At 45.3% G+C, this 20,923-nt stretch overlaps 1 protein-coding gene across 2 annotated transcripts in view; it reads right to left on the minus strand.

Moving 5' to 3' along the window:
• SMARCC1 (SWI/SNF related, matrix associated, actin dependent regulator of chromatin subfamily c member 1) overlaps positions 1–20,923 on the minus strand; it is a 216,417-nt gene that overhangs the window by 179,845 nt on the left and 15,649 nt on the right. For both annotated transcript variants that reach the window (XM_053600509.1, XM_053600510.1), the window contains exon 2: positions 16,036–16,155. In XM_053600509.1, the coding sequence (XP_053456484.1) occupies positions 16,036–16,155 (120 nt within the window). The remainder of the gene's footprint in view (positions 1–16,035; positions 16,156–20,923) is intronic.

Raw genomic sequence — 20,923 nt, forward strand, 5'->3', positions numbered from 1 at the left:
TACTGTCCATGAGAGGACAAAAAGAATTTGAACCAAAAAAACAACAACAAAAAAGAATTTGAACCAAAGCAAAGGAGAACATTAGAACTAAAGCACTAGGCTCAGGGTCGGTAGCATAGCGGCTAGGGCACCAGCCACATACACCAGAGCTGGCGGGTTCGAACCCAGCCCAGGCCTACCAAACAACAATAACAACTACAACCAAAAAATAGCCAGGTGTTGTGGCAGGAGCCTGTAGTCCCAGCTACTTGGGAGGGCTGAGGCAAGAGAACTGTTTAAGCCCAAGAGTTTGAGGTTGCTGTGAGCTATGAAGCCACAGCACTCTACCAAGGGTGACAAAGTGAGACTCTGTCTCAAAAAAAGAAGAAGAAAAAACTAAAGCACTCACTCACCGAACACATATCTAGAGTCAGGGTTCTCAGGAATAACATCATCAGAGGAAACAATAAGTTAGAAGAAACTATCTGTCCTTCAATAACTAAGAAAGAAGAAAAATTCCCATCTCAAGATAATATGGGTTTAGAACATAACACTAACCTTTTAGTCTAAGAACTCCCTAACAAATTCACATAAAGATTTGGTCCTAAATTTCATAGGCCCACAGGGTACCTTAAACACCTAGCTATTAGTCCATATCAAACAGATCATGTATTTCTTTTTTTTGAGACTGGGTCTTGCTCTGTACCCCAGCCTAAAGCATAGTGGCATCATCACAACTCGCTGCAACCTCCAACTCCTGGACTCAAGCAATCCTCCTGCCTCAGCCTCCTGAATACCTGGGTCTATAGGCATCTGTCACCATGCTTGTAAAACACATAAAATAACCCACTCCTAGACACACTACAGTACAATTACATAACAGCAAAGAGAGACCTTAAAAGCAACCAGAAAAAAAGATAGCTTAAAAAAAATTAAACTGATATACTTATTATTTCTCAACATCACTAATCTCTAAGTTCCAAAGAATATAAGCAATATTAAACTGTTCTTTAGGTCTGGCTCAGTGGCTTATGCCTACAGTCCCATCTACTGAGGAAGCTGAGGGGGGGAGATGATTTGAGCCCACAGTAAACTATGATCATGGCACTGCACTCCAGCTAGAATAACACAGCAAGACACCATCCCTTTAGAAAAAGAAAATGTTCTGGCCAGGCATGGTAGCTCACACCAATAATCCTAACACTCTGGGAGGCTGAGGTAGGTGGATTGCTTAGCTCAGGAGTTCGAGATCAGTCTGAGCAAGAGTGACACCCACATCTCTAATAAGAAAAAGCCGGGTGTTGTGGTGGGTGCCCATAGTCCCAGCTACTCAGGAGGCTGAGGCAAGAGGATCTCTTGAGTCCAGGAGTTTGAGGTTGCCGTGAGCTATGACGCCATGGCACTCTACTAAGGGTGACAAAGTGAGACAGTGCCTCAAAAAAAAACTCCTAACCCCTACCTCACATCACACATAAAAATCAATTGAAATGCATTATAGTTTATAAATGTGAAAGGTAAAACACAGAGGAAAATAGAATACATGCATGACTTTGGAACGGGCAAAGATTTCCATAAAGGATACAAAAGCATTAGCAATAAATAAAGTTTTTGGTTTTTTTTTTTTTTGAGACAGAGCCTCAAGCTGTTACCCTGGGTAGAGTGCTGTGGCATCACAGCTCACAGCAACCTCTAACTCCTGGGCTCAAGCAATTCTCCTGCCTCCGCCTCCCAAGTAGCTGGGACTACAGGCACACCTGCCAACACGCCTGGCTATTTTTTGGTTGCAGCCATTATTGTTTGGTGGGCCAGGGCTGGATTCGAACCCACCAGCTCAGGTGTATCTGGCTGGAGCCTTAACCACTTGAGCCATAGGCGCTGAGCCAAGAAAAATTTTTATGAATTACTCTATTTCAGGAATTGGCAAGTTACGACCCATGGGCCAAATGGACCCCACTCTTGTTTTTGCAGATACATATTTCTGAAATCATTTATGCATATTCTGTCGTTACTTTCACACAACAGCAAAGGTGAGTAGCTGGCAGAGACAGTATCACTAAAGAAGCCCAAAATATTCACTATCTGGCTTTTTACAGAAAACATTTACTGCTTCGGTCAGGCACGGTGGTTCACGCCTGTAATCCCAGCACTCTGGGAGGCCAAGGCGGACAGATAGCCTGAGCTCATGAATTTGAGAACAGTCTGAGCTAGAGCAAGATCCCATTTCTAAAAATAGCAGGCCGTTGTGGTGGGCACCTGTAGTCCCAGCTACTCGGGAGGCTGAGGCAAGAGGATCACTTGAGCCCAAGAGTCTGAGGTTGCTGTAAGCTATGATGCCAAAGCACTCTATCAGATCAACAACAAAGTGAGATCTGTCTCAACAACAACAACAAAAAAAAGTTTACTGTTTCCTGTTATGTATTATAATTAAGAAGAACTGTTCAGCTAGGCAGGTGGATTGCTGGCACTCAAGAGTTCAAGACCACAGCTCGGCGCCTATAGCACAGTGGTTACAGTACCAGCCCTATACTCCAAGGGTGGCGGGTTGAATCCGACCCAAACCAGTTAAACAACAATGACAACTGCTACAGAAAATAGCTGGGCGTTGTGGCAGGTATTTGGGAGGCTGAAGCAAGAGAATCGATTAATCCAGGAATTGGAGGTTGCTGTGAGCTGTGACACTACAGCAGTCTACCAAGGGTGACATAGTGAGATATTGTCTCAAAAAAAAAAAACAGAGTTCAGGGCGGTGCCTGTGGCTCAGAGGGTAGGGCGCTGGCCCCATATGCCGGAAGTTGCGGGTTTAAACCCAGCCCTGGCCAAGAAAAAAAAAAAAAAACATGTAAAAAAAAAAAACAGAGTTCAAGACCAGCCTGAGCAAGAGTGAGACCCCCCCATCTCTACTGAAATAAGAAAAACTAAGGCAAGAAGATCTCTTGAGCCAAAAAGTTTGAGGGTGCTATGAGCTATGATGACACCATGACACTTGGCACCTAGGGTAAGAGTAAGACTTTATCTTCCAAAAAAATAAAAAGCACTATTCATCAAACAACATCATTAAGAGAGTTTTTGAGGTTGCTATGAGCTGTGACACCACAGCACTCTACTGAGTGCGACAAAGCGAGACTCTATCTCAGGGGGAAAAAAAAGTACCCAACTTCTTTAGTTACCAGCAACAAAAAAAACAATGAAATATCACCACAAATCCACAAACAATGTTAAAAAAGATAGGTTGGGCACAGTGGCTCACACCTATAAGGCTAGTATTTTGAGAGGCTGAGGTGGGTGGATCAATTCAGGCCAGAAGTGCGAGACCAGCCTGGGTAATACAGTGAGATTCTGTCTCTTATAAAAAGAAGCCAAACATAGTGGTGAGCATTTGTATCCTAGCTAGTGGGGAGGCCACAGCAAGAAGATCTGCTTGAAGCCAGGAGTTAGAGGCTACAGTAACCTGTGACCTGCACTCTAGCCTGGGCAACAGAGTGAGACTCGTATCTCTTAAAAAGAAAGAAAGAAAACTTCTAAGCATTAGTAAGAAAAGTAGAGAAATAGAGCTCTTGGACATTGCTCCCGAGAGTATAAACTGGTACAAATGCCCTGGAATACTGTTCGACAGTATCTAGTAAGACTGAACGTCCGTGCCCTATGATCAAGCAATTGCACTCTTAGGAATGCAACCAAGAGGGTGGCGCCTATGGCTCAGTGAGTAGGGCACCGACCCCATATACTGAGGACAGCGGGTTCAAACCCGGCCTCAGCCAAACTACAACCAAAATAAATAAATAAATAAATAAATAAAGGAAGGAATGCAGAATGCAACCAAAAAAAGTTATCTCCTTACAAAAAGACAAATATTCACAGCATGGTGGCTTGGTGAGTAAGGCGCTGGCTCCATATAGCAAGGGTGGTGGGATAGAACCTGGGCCCAGCCAAACTGCAACAAAAAATAACCAGGCGTGGTGGTGGGCATCTGTAGTCCCAGTTACTTGGGAGGCTGAGGCAAGAGAATGTCATAAGCCCAAAAGCTGGAGGTTGCTATGAGCTGTGACACCACGGCACTCTACTGAGAACAAAGAAGAACTCTTTTTCTTAATAAAAAAAAATTTATATATATTCACAGCAACACTATTTAAAATAGCCCCACGCTATAAATTACCCCCAAAAGGCTATCAATGAGAGACTGAATAAATAAAGTGTGGTAAATTCCCAGAGTGCAATATTATACAGTAAGAAATGTCAAATTATGTAATAGCGATCCAATTTGTTAAATCAAGGGTTTGACTTTTCTTTTTCTTTTTTTGAGACAGAGCCTCAAGCTGTCGCCCTAGGTAGAGTACTGTGGCATCACAGCTCACAGCAACCTCCAACTCCTGGGCTCAAGTGATTCCTCCTGCCTCCGCCTCCCAAGTAGCTGGGACTACAGGTACCTGCCACAATGCCCTGCTATTTTTTGGTTGCAGCCGTCATTGTTGTTTGGCGGGCCGGGCTGGATTCAAACCTGCCAGCTCAGGTGTATGTGGCCGGCACCTTAGCCGCTTAAGCCACAGGCACCAAGCCGTTAAATCAAGTTTTATTGGAACACAGCAGCATCCATTAATTTGTGTTGTACATAGCTGCTTTCATGGGCTACAACCCTGAAAATATTTACCATCTGTCCTTTTAAGAAAAAATTTACTAGCACCACAGAGCAACATGAATGAACAAATTACAATCACAATACCATGGAAGAATTTCACAAATGTATTGTTTGCTAGTATGTTTCAAAAATGTAAGTAAATAAAAGAAAAAGACAATGTGAACTATTTCTTTTTTTTTTTTTTGGCCGGGGCTGGGTTTGAACCCGCCACCTCCGGCATATGGGACCGGCACCCTACCCGCTGAGCCACAGGAGCCGCCCAATGTGAACTATTTCAAATTAATGAATTAAGACTAGCCAGTTGCGGGCGGCGCCTGTGGCTCAGTCGGTAGGGCGCCGGCCCCATGTACCAAGGGTGGCGGGTTCAAACCCGGCCCCAGCTGAACTGCAACCAAAAAAAAAATAGCCGGGCATTGTGGCGAGCACCTGTAGTCCCAGCTACTTGGGAGGCTGAGGCGGGAGAATCGTTTAAGCCCAGGAGTTGGAGGTTGCTGTGAGCTATGTGATGCCATGGCACTCTACCTAGGGCCATAAAGTGAAACTCTTATCTCTACAAAAAAAAAAAAGACTAGCCAGTTGCAATAGTATACGCCTGTAATTGTAACACTCTGGGAGGCCAAGGCAATAAGATCAGTACAGACCAGAAGTTCAAGATCAACTTAGGAAACACTTAGTCTCTACAAAAAAAGACTAGACAGACATAACTACATAAAGTGTGTAACCTTGCTTTAAATTTCATAAGGATATTTTGAGATACCTGGTGAAATCTGAGTACAGATTTAAGGTAAATAATGGTAATGTATCAATTTTCCTGAATTTGATCATTGTATTTGCTAAGACTATGCCCTTGTTCTAAGGCCATCCATCCCTCAATCTTAAATCTCTATAGCTATCCCCTCCCCGCTAAACTGAACCCCTGGGATGCTGACAACTTCTCCAGTGATTTCAATAGTGCAGTATCACCTCCATGGTGACTTAGTGGTGATTCTTTCGCAAAAGTCTTTTTGTTTTTCTCAGACCCACATGTTGATCTTTGCTTTCTCCCTCACCCATTCCAGAAAGTCCTAGAATTAGCATCATTTTAACAAAACAATACTATTCTCAGATACATATCATAAAATACTCTGAATATGGCTCGGTGCCTGTAGCTCAAGAGGCTAAGGCACCAGCCATATATAACAAAGCTGGCGGGTTCAAATCCAGCCTGGGCCTGCCAAACAACAATGACAACTACAACCAAAAAATAGCCAGGCATTGTGGCGGGCACCTGTAGTCCCAGCTACTTGGAAAACAGGCAAGAGAATCGCTTAAGCCCAGGAGTTGGAGGTTGCTTTGAGCTGTGATGCCACAGCACTCCACCCAGAGTGACAGCTTGAGGCTCTGTCTCAAAAAAAAAAAAAAAAAAAAAACCTCCAAATTTGAAGGATCCTATGTTCATCAAATTTGATATTTTTCGGTTGTTTGCCCTAAAACCCTTTCAGGAACCAAAAGCTCAAATAGAAGCCTATTAGAAAAAATTGGTCAGGGGCAGCGCATGTGGCTTAGTGAGTAGGACACAGGCCCCATTTACCGAGGGTGGCAGATTTAAACCTGGCCCCATAAACCGAGGGTGGCAGGTTCAAACCCGGCCCCGGCCAAACTACAACCAAAAAAAAATAGCTGGGCATTGTGGCAGGCACCTGTAGTCCCAGCTACTTGAGAGGCTGAGGCAAGAGAATCGCCTAAGTCCAAGAACTGGAAGTTGCTGTGAGCTGTGACGCCACCACACTCTACCGAGGGTGACAAAATGGGACTCTGTCTCTAAAAAACAAAAAAAGAGGGTGGCGCCTGTGGCTCAGTCGGTAAGTCGCCGGCCCCATATACCGAGCCCGACCCGGCAGAACTGCAACCAAAAAATAGCCGGGCGTTGTGGCGGGCGCCTGTAGTCCCAGCTACTCGGGAGGCTGAGGCAGAGAATCGCTTAAGCCCAGGAGTTGGAGGTTGCTGTGAGCTGTGTGATGCCACGGCACTCTACCGAGGGCCATAAAGTAAGACTCTGTCTCTACAAAAAAAAAAATAATAATAATAATAATAATAATTAAAAAAAAAGAAAGAAAAAATTGGTCAAAGTGAAACTTGAAGACAATAGATTCCTCTTATACCTCCCCGTTTACTCCTCCCCTCCCTCTTCTCAGCTGCCGTGACAGTCCTCCAACTCCCCCTCTTTCCATTATACTAGAATCAGTTCATGAGAATCCCTGACATAAAGTCAGTCACCCTTACTGAGAAGAAATTCCAAAGTGTCAGAGATAGGCAGCCTATGGACTGTGACTCATCTAAAACGTCCTCAAATAGTATACTACCAACTTTAATCACATGACCTCATTTGTTACAACTGGCTATAACAACTTATTTTACTCTCAATGTATTTATATGTATGTTACCAAAGATGTACATAGAAATCTGACATTTAACTTCCTAAGACAAACTGAAAATAAATTTCAAAAACCTTAAATAATAATCCCCTTAAAATGGTGTATCCATTTGAGCATTGTTCCTTTTGAAGAGTAATACATAAGTTCATCTAAAAGCTGCTTTAAAGTAAGTCCATACCAGGCGGCGCCTGTGGCTCAGTGAGTAGGGTGCCGGCCCCATTTGCAAAGGGTGGCGGGTTCAAACCCAGCCCCCGCCAAACTGCAACAAAAAAATAGCCGGGCGTTGTGGTGGGCGCCTGTAGTCCCAGCTGCTTGGAAGGCTGAGGCAAAGAGAATCGCGTAAGCCCAAGAGTTATAGGTTGCTGTGAGCCGTGTGATGTCATGGCACTCTACCTGAGGGCGGTACAGTGAGACTCTGTCTCTACAAAAAAAAAAAAAGTCCATACCATGCTTTACATTTTTGGAGATATACTAAGAAAAGTTCAATTTCACAAGGTAAACATGGTTCAGTTTTCTAAGTTGTTATTTCGTTATCCGCCTCCCACACTTTTTTTTTCGTCAGACGGAGCCTCAAGCTCTCGCCCTGGGTAGAGTGTCAAGGCATCACAACTCACGGCAACCTCCAATTCCTGGGCTTAAGAGATTATCTTGCCCCAGCCTCCCAAGGAGCTGGGACTACAGGCGCCCGCCACAACACGCAGCTATTTTTTTGGTTATAGTTGTCACTGTTGTTTGGCAGGCCCAGGCTGGATTCGAACCCGCCAGCTCTGGTGTATATGGCTGATGCCTTAGCCACTTGAGCTACAGGCGCCGAGCTGCACACTTCTTGTCTTCAACAAAGTTAACATCACAGCAAAGAGGTCTCAATAAACACATCCAAAACACTTAAGTGAGTCTGACCAAAGAAGGTAAAGCAAGTTCAACTGATAGAACATGACTTAATTAGAAGAACACCGACCGTCACCTATGGCTCAAGAGGCTAAGGCGCCAGCCACATACACCTGAGCTGGCGGGTTCAAATGCAGCCCAGGCCCGCCAAACAACAACGATGGCTGCAACCAAAAAAATAGCCGGGCGTTGTGGCAGGTGCCTGTAGTCCCAGCTACTGGGAGGCGGAGGCAGGAGAATCACTTGAGCCCAGGAGTTAGAGGTTGCTGCGAGATGTGATGCCACGGCACTCTACCCAGGGCGACAGCTTGAGGCTCTGTGTCAAAAAAAAGAAAAAAAAAAAAAAACACCGAAAGGTTTTCTTGGTCCTCAAGTTCAGTCACTCTTGTTTATACAACCTTCTCACTCTCAGGACATGAATTCAGGGGAAACAGAAAACATGGGGCTCTGGGGCCTTCCTAAAGAACTGGAGGTGATGGCAAACTCGAGAAAGATATGTTTAAATAAGGACTCAAGCAGGCTGGGACAGTGTCTCACAACTATAATCCCAGAACTTTATACTGAAGCAAGACAAGGCACAGAAATCTGAAGGTTCCAGATACAGATGTCAGTAGAGTGTTAACATTTTTGATAACCATACTTCTTAAAATATGTGCAGCTTAAAATATTACTTATTCAAGTCTTATAAAAATGCAGAATTTTGTTTTATTCTTTCATCACACAAAAAACTTTAAAAACTTAAGCCGGGTGCAGTGGCTCACCCCTGTAATCCCAGCACTTGGGAGGGTGAGGCAGGTGGATTGCCTAAGCACACAAGTTTCAGACTAGCCTGAGTAACAAGCAAGACCCTGTCTCTAAAAAATAGCCAGGCATGGCTTGGCACCCATGGCACAGTGATTGCAGCACCAGCCAAATGCACCGAGGCTGGAGGGTTCAAACCCAGCCCGGGCCAGCTGGGCAACAATGGAAATTGCAACAAAAAAAAAGGGTGCCTGGGCAGCACCTGTGGCTTAGTGAGTAGGGTGCAGGCCCCATATACCAAAGATGGCAAGTTCAAACCTGACCCCAGCCAAACTGCAACAAAAAATAGTCGGGCGTTGTGGCAGGCGCCTGTAGTCCCAGCTATTTGGGAGGCTGAGGCGAGAGAATCGCTTAAACCCAGGAATTGGAGGTTGCTATGACCTGTGTGACACACGGTACTCTACTAAGGGCGATAAAGTGAGACTCTGTCTTTACAAAAAAAAAAAAAGAAAGAAAGAAGGGGGTCTGTGGTCCCACCTACTTGGGAAGCTGAGGCAGGAAAATCGCTTAAGCCCAAGAGTTTGGGGTTGCTGTGAAGTGTGATGCCACAGCACTCTACCGAGGGTGACATAGTGAGACTTTGTCTCAAAAAAAAAAAAAAAAAAAAAAAAATAGCCAGGCATTGATTGTGTTGGGTGCCTGTAGTCCCAGCTACTTGGGAGGCTGAGGCAAGAGAATGGATTAAGCCCAGGAGTTTGAGGTTGCTGTGAGCTGTGACGCCATGCACTCTATGGAGGGCAAAAAAGTAAGACTCTGTCTCAAAAAAAAATTACAATTAGGCTCGACACCTGTGGCTCAAGAGGCTAAGGCGCCAGCCACATATACCTAAGCTTGTGGTTTTGAATCCAGCCCAGGCCTGCCAAACAACAATGATGGCTGCAATCAAAAAATAGCTGGGCATTGTGGCAGGCGCCTGTAATCCCAGCTACTTGGGAAGCAGAAGCAGGACAATCGCTTGAGCCCAGGAGTTCGAGGTTGCTGTGAGCTGTGATGCCACAGCACTCTACCCAGGGTGACAGTTTGAGGCTCTGTCTCAAAAAATATATTAAAATTAAACTTCAGTTAGTTTTGGTTGAAAGGGCAAATAATACTAATAAAATGTCTCAGATGCTGGATTAAAATTGGAAGAAAATTCTCCCTCCTAGTTTCTGAATCTCTTGGTTCCATCAAGGAGTCTCCCTCACACACATACACCACGGACTTTGGCAGTTAATACAGGTTTTTTTGGGGTGTACTTGAGACACAGTCTCTCACTATATGTCACCATTGGTAGAGTGCCATGGTGTCACAGCTCACAGCAACCTCCAACTCCTGGGCTTAAGCGATTCTCTTGCCTCAGCCTCCCAAGTAGCTGGAACTACAGGCACTCACCATAACACCTGGGGTTTTTTTTTTTTGGTTGTAGCTGTCATTCATTGTTGTTTGGGAGGCTCAGGCTGGGTTCAAACCCGCCAGCTCCAGGGTATGTGGCTGGCGCCCTAGCCACTGAGCTACAGGCTCCGAGGTTTTTATATCTTCTCCACTTTTCCTTTCTGCCATCACTATAAGCTTTCCTCCCTGAAAACCAGAGCCGTTGAGACTTGACTCCCTTGCATATCAACAGCTGACACAATTACAGACTTGCCAGAGATACAGCTCAGATAGTTATTTAAAAATGTCATGGTTCCTGGGCAGCGCCTGTGGCTCAGTGAGCAGGGCGCCGGCCCCATATACCGAGGCTGGTGGGTTCAAACCTAGCCCCGGCCAAACTGCAACAAAAATAATAGCCGGGCGTTGTGGCGGGCGCCTGTAGTCCCAGCTACTCGGGAGGCTGAGGCAGGAGAATCACCTAGGCCCAGGAGTTGGAGGTTGCTGTGAGCTGTGTGACGCCACAGCACTCTACCGAGGGCAATAAAGTGAAACTCTGTCTCTACAAAAAAATGTCATGGTTCCTTTTTGTTTTTAGAATATAGATGTGGAGAAGGAATTCTCCAATTTTCATTTCATATCCTCAAAAATTAGGTGGCTACTAAAAAGTTATTTATTATTTATTCATTCATTCATTTTAGAGACACAGTCTTGCTCTGTTGCCTAGGCCAAAATACAGTGACATCATCGTAGCTTACTGTAACTTCAAACTTCCGAGCTCAAGCCGCAGGCTCTCCTGCCTCAGCCTCCAAAGAGGCTGGAACTACAAACATGCACCATCACATTTGGCTAATTTTTCTATTTTTTGTTGAGACAGAGTCTCAATATGTTGCTCAGACTGGTCTCCAACTCCTAGCCTCAAGTGATTCTCCCACCCTAGCCTGCCAAAGTATTAGGATTATGACTATAGGTGCAAGCCACTAAAAAGTTCTTTGTTGTTTTTTTTTTGAGACAGAGTTTCACTTTGTTGCCCTCAGTGGAGTGCCATACAATTACAGCTCACAGCAACCTCCAACTCCTGGGCTTAGGCAATTCTCTTGCCTCGGCCTCCTGAGTAGCTGGGTCTACAGGCGTCCACGACAATGTCCAGCTATTTTTTGTTGCAGTTTAGCCAGGGCTGGGTCCAAACCCCCACCCTCGGTATATGGGACCGGCACCCTACCAAGCCATAGGCACTGCCCACTAAAAAGTTTTTAAATACTATATTAAAGGCTAGACCCAGTGGCTCACATCTGTAATCCTGAGGCAGGTGGCTTGCTTGAGCTCGGAGTTCAAGACCAGCTGAGGCAGGTAGCTTGCTTGAGCTCGGAGTTCAAGACTAGCCTGAGCAAAAGTGAGATATCATCTCTACTAACAACGAAAAACTAGGCTTGGCGCCCATAGCTGAATGGCGCCCACATACACCAGAGCTGACAGGTTCAAATCCAGCCTGGGCCTGCTAAACAACAATGACAACCACAACCAAAAAATAAATAAATAGGCTCGGCGCCTGTGGCTCAAGCAGCTAAGGCACCAGCCACATACAACTGAGCTGGCAGGTTCATATCCAGCCCGGGCCCGCCAAACAACAATGATGGCTGCAACCAAAAAAATAACTGGGCATTGTGACGGGTGGCTGTAGTCTCAGCTACTTGGGAACTGGAGTCAGGAGAATCGCTTGAGCCCAGGAATTGGAGGTTGCTGTGAGCTGTGATGCCATGGCATTCTACCCAGGGCAACAGCTTGAGGTTCTGTCTCAAAAAAAAGAGAGAGAGAGAGAATAGAATGAACCCAAGAGTTTGAGGTTGCTGTGAGCTGTTATGCCACTGCCATTCTACCGAGGGCGACATAATGTGACTGTCTCAAAAATAAAAAAATAAATAAATGAATAAAAGTTGACCAAAAAAATAAATAAATAAAGCAATAATGAAGACTCGACACCTATAGCTCAGCAGCTAGAGTGCCATCCACATACACCGGGGCTGGTGGATTCAAACCCAGCCCAGGGCCTGCCAAGCAACGACAACAACAAAAAAATAGCTGGGAGTTGTGGTGGGCACTTGTAGTCCTAGCTCCTTGGGAGGCTGAGGCAAGAGAATCGCTTAAGCCCAAGAATTTGAGACTACTGTGAACTATGATGCCAGGGCAGTCTACCGAGGGCAACATAGTCAGACTGTCTCAAAAAAAAAAAAAGGGGGAATAATGAAGCCAAGGGTTAATGGCACATGCCTGTAATATCAGCATACTGGGAGACCCAGGCAGGTAGATCCCCTGTGCTCAAGAATTCAAGACCAGGCTGAGCAAGAGTGAAACCCTCATCGCTATTAAAAATAGAAAAACTAGGGTGGCGCCTGTGGCTCAAGGAGTAGGGTGCCGGTTCCATATGCCGGAGGTGGCGGGTTCAAACCCAGCCCTGGCCAAAAACCACAAAAAAAAAAAAAAAAAAAAATAGAAAAATTAGCTGGGCATTGTAGCAGGTGTTTGAAGTCCCAGCTATTCAGCAGGCCGAGGTAGGAGGATTGCTTGAACCCGGGAGTTTGAGGTTTCTATGAGCTAGGCTGATAAAATACATCCAGACATACGCATATAATGAGATACTACTAAATTACTATTAGAATAGCCAAAATTCAAAATATTGACAACACCAAATTCTAGAGAGGATGTGAACAAAAAAGAACTCTTATTCATTGACAGTGTGAATGCAAAATGGTATAGTCCCATGGGAAGAGGATGTGGCAGTTTCTTAAGATAACTAAATGTGGCTCGGCACTTGTGGCTCAAGCGGCTAAGGTGCCAGCCACATACACCTGAGCTGGTGGGTTTGAATCTAGCCCAGGCCCGCCAAACAACAATGACGGCTACAACCAAAAAATAGCCGGGCATTGTAGCAGGCACCTGTGGTCCCAGCTACTTGGGAGGCTGAGGCAAGAGTATCGCTTGAGCCCAGGAGTTGGAGGTTGCTGTGAGCTGTGATGCCACGGCACTCTACCCAGGGCGACAGCTTGAGGTTCTTGTCTCAAAAAAAAAAGATAACTAAATGTACACTCAATCATACAATTCAGCATTCAAGGTCCAACATATTGACCAAACGAGTTGAAAACTTATGTTCACAAAAAATCTGCATACAGATACGTAAAGCAGTTTTAATCATAATTGTCAAAACTTGGAAACAACAATGACAACCTTCACAATAAGTGAACAAATAAGCTATGGCACACCCAAATAAATCAGTATTAGTGAACATTAAAAAGAAATGAGCTACAAAGCCATGAAATGACATGAAAGAACCTTAAATGCTTATTACTAAGATAAAGAAGCCAACCTCAAAGGCTACATACTGTGTGATTCAAACGATACTATGTATAATGTTTTGGAGTTTTTTGTTTGTTTTCTTGAGACAGTCACCCTAGGTAGAATGCCACGACACAGCTCACAGTAACCTCAACTCATGAGCTGGGCATAGTGGCTCACACTTGTACTAGCCCTCTGGAAGGCTGAAAAGGGTGGATTGCCTGAGCTCATGAGTTTGAATGCAGCTTAAGCAAGAACGAGAGCCCACCTCTTAAAAAAACAGTGGGGCGTTTTGTTGGGCGCCTATAGTCCCAGCTACTTGGGAGGCTGAGGCAAGAGATTTGCTTAAGCCCAAAAGTTTGAGGTTGCTGGGAGCTGTGACACCATGGCACTCTACCAGGGGCAACATAGTGGGACTCTGTCTCAAAAAAGGAAAAAAAAAATTGTTTTCTTCATTTTTGGTATATTCCACAATAAGAACTTACACATACACACAAAATCAAACGCAAACTGCTCTGGGAGGCCAAGGCAGGCAGATTGCTTGTGCTAAGGAGTTCAACACCAGCCTGAGCAGCAAGAGTGAGACTCTGTCTCTACTAAATATAGAAAAACTAAGACAAGAGGATCACTTCAGTCCAAGAGTTGGAGGTTGCTGTGAGCTATGACGCTACAGCACCCTACAGAGGGCGACAAAGTGAGACTCTGCCTCTCAAAAAAAAAAAAAAGTGAACTCTTATTCCATATTGTTTATTCAGGAAAAAAATAACATTTAAAGGTTAAATAACTTACGTATTTCACTAAAATGTTCTATCCTTTCTCAATTATCTCGTTGATCCAGTTTTAACACCATCAACATTATAACACTAACTTTCATTTGGGAAAATGCTGAACACTATTTTAAAAGGAAGGGAAATACATCTGGTCCCAGTAGCACTAAGCCATTAATTATTTTTCATTAGAGCTATGCCTAAAAATATTCTTCCCTAATCTTTTTTTTTTTTTTGTAGAGACAGAGTCTCACTTTGTCACCCTTGGTAGAGTGCCATGGTGTCACACTGCTCACAGCAACCTCCAGTTCACGGGCTTAGACGATTCCCTTGCCTCAGCCTCCCAGGTAGCTGGGACTTCAGGAGCCCGCCTGGCTATTTTTTTGTTGCAGTTTGGCCAGGGCCAGGTTTGAACCCACCACCCTCGGTATATAGAGCTGGCACTCTACCCACTGAGCCATAGGCAGCGCCCCCCTACTCTTTTAAAATCTGAAAGTAAATAATAGTTTAGTTCCCAGGAGTTAAGTATTCCATGTATAACGCCCCATGTACATATCATTTTAGGAAACATTCATACAAATAGAAATTTCAATATAATGTGAATCACATTCTATGAAATATTTTATACATTTATCATATACATATTCTTTTTTTTTTTTTTTTTTTTATAGAGACAGAGTCTCACTTTATTGCCCTTGGTAGAGTGCCGTGGCCTCACACAGCTCACAGCAACCTCCAACTCCTGGGCTTAGGCGATTCTCTTGCCTCAGCTTCCCAAGTAGCTGGGATTACAGGCGCCCGCCACAACGCCCGGCTATTTTTCCGTTGCAGTTTGGCCAGGGCCGGGTTTGAACCCACCACCCTCGGCATATGGGGCCGGCGCCCTACCCGCTGAGCCACAGGCGCCGCCCTCATATACATATTCTAAACACTTGTTCTACTTGATAAAGTGCAAACAATATGTAATATGTTAAATTTTGGGTGTTCTTTTTTTTTTTTTAAGAGACAGAGTGTCAGTTTGTCACCCTCAGTAGAGCGCCATGGTGTCACAGCTCTTGGGCTTAGGCGATTCTCTTTCTCAGCCTCCCAGGTAGCTGGGACCACAGACACCCACTACAACGCCTGGCTATTTTTTGTTGCAGTTTGGCCAGGGCTGGGTTTGAACCTGCCACCGTCGGTATATGGGGCTGGTACCCTACTCACTGAAGCACAGGCACCGCCCTGTTTTGTTTTGCTTTTTGAGACAGAGTCTCACTCTGTCACACTTGACAGAGTGCCACAGCATCATAGCTCAAAACAACCTCAAACTTCTGGGCTTACACGATTATCTTGCCTTAGCCCCCCTAGTACCTGGGACTACAGGCGCCTGCCATAACCACAGATAATTTTTCTAATTTAGTAAAGATGGGAGCCTCACTTTGGCTCAGGCTATTCTCTAACTCCTGAGCTCAAGCAATCCTCCCACCTTGGCTTTCCAGAGTGCCAGGTTTACAGGCATGGGACACTATGCCTGGCCTCTAATTCCATAATTCAAATCCAATTCATGAAGTAAAAGATCAGGAGACAGGATGGGATGCAGTGGCTCATGCCATTCCAGAACTTTGGGAGGCTGAGGCAGGAGTCACCTGAGGTCAGAAGTTTCACGTTGCAGTAAGCTATCATAACACTAATAAACACTAGCTTGAGCAACAAAGACTCTGTGTCAAAAACAAACAAACAAAAAAACCCAAAACAAAGATATAATGTTGTATCACTAAAATTCTGTTGAGGTTCCTTTTTTTTTTTTAATTCCATACACTAGTAGTAGCAAAGGAAAACAGCTGGAAGACACACTCGAGTACAGAAATTAAGTATTAATGTAAGCTGATGTACTTACAGGGAGTTTGGTAAAGGCTGGGTTGGTGACATGTTTCCCAAAGGCATCTTCCTGGAACTGGAGAAGCTGTACCACCAGCCCAGCCAGCGTTTTATTGGTAGGAGCATCCGCATGAACATACTGCAAGATAAAGAAAGGGATTCAAGAATGGGTACAGTCAATATAGGAGAGAATGCTAGCTTACTTCCTAGTACCTCAACTAAGCCCTGGTATTTTGGTAGATTCACAAACTCTGACAAAGGCTCTCTGCTGAAAAGGAGCTTACAAAAATAAATAAGTGTATGTACTTAAGAATGATTAGCATAGGCTCAAGCGGCTAAGGAGCCAGCTACATACACCTGAGCTGGTGGGTTCGAATCCAGCCCAGGGCCTGCCAAACAACAATAGCTGCAACAAAAAAACAGACGGGCGTTGTGGCAGGTGCCCATAGTCTCAACTACTTGAGAGGTGGAGGCAGGAGAATCACTTGAGCCCAGGAGTTGGAGGTTGCTATGAGCTGTGATGCCACAGTACTCTTCAGTGTATGTGACTGGTGCCAAACCACTGTGTTACAGGCGCCGAGCCTATTTATTTATTTATTTATTTATTTTGTAGAGACAGAGTCTCACTTTATCGCCCTTGGTAGAGTGCCGTGGCATCACACTGCTCATAAAAACCTCCAACTCCTGGGCTTAGGTGATTCTCTTGCCTCAGCCTCCCAAGTAGCTGGGATTACAGGTGCCCACCACAATGCCCAGCTATTTGTTGTTGTTGTTGTAGTTCAGCCGGGGCCAGGTTTGAACCTGCCACCCTTGGTATATGGATCTGGCGCCCTACCCACTGAGCCACAGGTACCGCCTCCAATTTTTTTTTTTTTTGAGATGGAGTCTCACTTTGTCACCCTTGGTTGAATGCCATGGCATCATGGCCCACAGCAACCTCCAACTCTTGGGCTCAAGTGATTCTCTTGCCTCAGCCTCCCAAGTAACTCAGACTACAAGTGCCCACCACAACACCTGGCTATTTTTTTAGAGACAAGGTCTCGCTCTTGCTCAGGCTGTTCTCAAACCTGTGAGTTCAGACAATCCACCTGCCTCAGCCTCCCAAAGTGCTAGGAATAAAGGAGTGAGCCACCGCACCCAGTCTGGTTTTTACATTTTTTTTTTTTTTTTTGGCCGGGGCTGGGTTTGAACCCGCCACCTCCGGCATATGGGACCAGCACCCTACTCCTTGAGCCACAGGCGCCGCCCTGGTTTTTACATTTTTAAATGATTAGGGAGGAAAATTTGTTACAGTATTTCATATAATGTTTCACGACGTGACGATTATATAAAATTCAATTTCAGTATCCATTAATAAAGTTTAATCAAAGCATAACACATTCACTATGTTATCATCTATGGCTGCTTTCATACAAAAGCAGAATTCAGAAATTACATCTCAGGCGTGGTACCTGTAGCTCAGCGGCTAGGGCGCCAGCCACATACACTAGAGCTGCTGGTTTCAAATCCAGCCCAGGCCTGCCAAACAATAATGACAAAAATTAGCCAGGCGTTATGGTGGGTGCCTATAGTCCAGCTACTTGGGAGGCTGAGGCAAGAGAATCGCCTAAGCCCAAGAATTGGAGGTTATTGTGAGCTGTGACGCCATGGCACTCTACCCAGGGCAACATAGTGAAAAAAGAAAAAAAAAATTACATCTGAGGGCTCGACACCATAACTCAGTGAGTAGGGCGCCAGCCACGTACACTGAAGCTGGCAGGTTTGAGCTCACCTGGGCCTGCTAAACAATGACAACTGCAATCAAAAAATAGCCAGGCTAAGCGGCGCCTGTGGCTCAGTGAGTAGGGCACCGCCAGCCCCATACACTGAGGGTGGTGGGTTCAAACCCGGCCCTGGCCAAACTGCAACAAAAAATAGATGGGCACTGTTGCAGGTGCCTGTAGTCCCAGGTACTTGGGAGGCTGAGGCAAGAGAATTGCCTAACCCCAAGAGCTGGAGGTTGCTGTGAGCTATGGCACCACAGCACTCTACCCAGGGCAACACAGTGAAAAAAGAAAAGAAAAATTACATCTGAGGGCTTGGCACCCATAACTCAGTGAGTAGGGCGCCAGCCACATACACTGAAGCTGGCCGGTTTGAACTCACCCGGGCCTGCCAAACAACAATGACAACTGCAACCAAAAAACAGCCAGGCTGGGTGGCGCCTGTGGCTCAGTGAGTAGGGCGCTGGCCCCATATACCAAGGGTGGCAGCCCTGGGCAAACTGCAACAAAAAAAATATCCGGGCATTGTGGCGGGCACCTATAGTCCTAGCTACTAAGGAGGCTAAGGCAAGTGAATCGCCTAAGCCCAAGAGCTAGAGGTTGCTGTGACCTGTGACGCCACAGCACTCTATAGGTGGCAACACAGTGAAATTCTCTTTAAAAATAATAATAGGGTGGCGCCTGTGGCTCAGTCAGTGAGGCGCCAGCCCCATATGCCGAGGGTGGCGGGTTCAAACCCGGCCCTGGACAAAATGCAACCAAAAAATAGCCGGGCGTTGTGGCGGGCGCCTGTAGTCCCAGCTACTCGGGAGGCTGAGGCAAGAGAATCGCTTAAGCCCAGGAGTTGGAGGTTGCTGTGAGCTGTGTGAGGCCACGGCACTCTACCGAGGGCCATAAAGTGAGACTCTGTCTCTACAAAAAAAATAATAATAATAAAATAAATAAATAAAAATTTGTATCCTCATATTAATTTGAAATTTTATAAAAGACCTCGGGTAGCGCCTATGGCTCAGTGAGTAGGGCACCGGCCCCATACACCAAGGGGGGTGTGTTCAAACCCGGCCCCAGCCAAACTGCAACAAAAATAGCTGGGTGTTGTGGCGGGCGCCTGTAGTCCCCAGCTACTCGGAAGGCTGAGGCAAGAGAATCGCTAAGCCCAGGAGTTGGAGGTTGCTGTGAGCTGTGTGACACCCCACGGCACTCTACCAAGGGCAACAGAGTGAGATTCTGTCTCTACAAAAAAAAAAAAAAAAGAGCAAGACTTCGTTTCTATAAAAATAGACAGGTGCCTGTAGTCCTAGCCACTTGGGAGTCCAAAGCAAGAGGATCTCTTGAGTCCAATAGTTTGAGGTTGCTCTGAGCTGTAAGGCAATGGCACTATACCCAGGGAGAAAAAGTGAGACTCTGTCAACAAAGAAAATAAAGACAGAAAAACAGATAAAATAATGGTACTCAAATTTTAGCATGCAACAGAATCACCTGATTTGTTAGCCCCATGCCCACAGTTCCGAATTCAATAGGTCAAGCCTAAGAGTCTGCATTTTTACCAAGTCCCTAAGTGACCCTACAGGTATAGGTACCACCAATTAAAAACCACTGAATTTTTCTTAAAAATTCATTTCAAATCGGGTGGTGCCTGTGGCTCAGTGAGTAGGGCGCCGGCCCCATATGCCGAGGGTGGTGGGTTCAAACCCAGCCCCGGCCAAACTGCAACAACAAAAAAATAGCTGGGTGTTGTGGCGGGTGCCTGTAGTCCCAGCTACTCGAGAGGCTGAGGCAAGAGAATCACATAAGCCCAATAGCTGGAGGTTGCTGTGAGCCGTGTGATGCCACGGCACTCTACCGAGGTCAGTAAAGTAAGACTCTGTCTCTACAAAAAAAATATATATATATAAAAAAAAAAATTCATTTCAAATCATTAGAGAAATGCTAATCGAAACCATCTTGAGATATCCCCTAATCCCAGAAAGATTAGCCTGAATCACAAAGTCCCAAAACTGCAAATGCTGACATGGGTGTGGAGAAAAGGGAAAACTTATTCACTGTTGGTGGGACTGCAAATACTGCCTTTTGGAAGGAAGTGTGGAAAATCCTCAAAGTAGACCTCCCATTTGATCCCACAATCCCTTTATGAGGTATCCACCCAGAAGAAAAAAAATCATTTTACCACAAGGGCATTTGCACTCAAATTGTTAAGACAACTCAATTCACAATTGCCAAGATGTGGAAACAACCCAAGTGCTCATCAACTCACCAATGAATAAACAAACTATGGTATATGTGACCACAGAATAATATTCAGCCATAAAAAAGATGGAGACTTTACATCTTTTGTGTTTACCTGAACGGGTTTGGAGAATATTCCTCTTAAGGAAAGTATCACAAGAATGGAAAAGTAGGCTCAGTTCCTGTAGCTCAGTGGCTAGGGCACACTGGAGCTGGCAGGTTCAAATCCAGCCCGGACGTGCCAAACAACAACTACAACAACAACAAAAAAAACAAAACAAAAATAGCCGGGCATTGTGGTGGGCACCTGTAGTCCCAGCTACATGGGAGGCAGAAAGAGAATTGCTTAAGCCCCATGATGCCACAGCACTCTACCCAGGTCCATCAACAGCTTGAGACTCTGTCTCAAAAAATAAAAAGAACAGAATGATATCCAGTGTGTTCAATACTAACATGAAACCAGCAGATGAACAACTATACACCCACACAGGAAAAAACACAACTATGGCTCAGCGCCCATAGCACAGTGGTTACAGTGCCAGCCACATACACGGAAGGTGGCAGATTCAAACCCGGGCCACCTAAACAACAATGACAACTGCAACAGCAACAACAACAACAAAAAAAATAACTGGGGTTGTGGTGGGCGCTGAGTAGTCCCAGTAGTCCCAGCTACTTGGGAGGCTGAGGCAAGAGAATCACTTAAGCCCAAGAGTTGGCAGTTGCTGACTGTGATGCCATGACCCTCTACCAAGGGTGACACACTGAGACTCTGTCTCAAAAAAAAAAAAAAAAAAGAAAGAAAAACACAACTACATTCAAGTGGGAGGTGGAGGAGGGGAAGCGGGGAGAAGGAAGGAGGTATGGTATAGCCTCACCTCTAACCAGGAGAATGTAGGGGAATGTAGCATACCTCCT

Source organism: Nycticebus coucang, chromosome 8 (genome assembly GCF_027406575.1).
Source record: "Nycticebus coucang isolate mNycCou1 chromosome 8, mNycCou1.pri, whole genome shotgun sequence".
Lineage (NCBI taxonomy): Eukaryota > Metazoa > Chordata > Mammalia > Primates > Lorisidae > Nycticebus > Nycticebus coucang.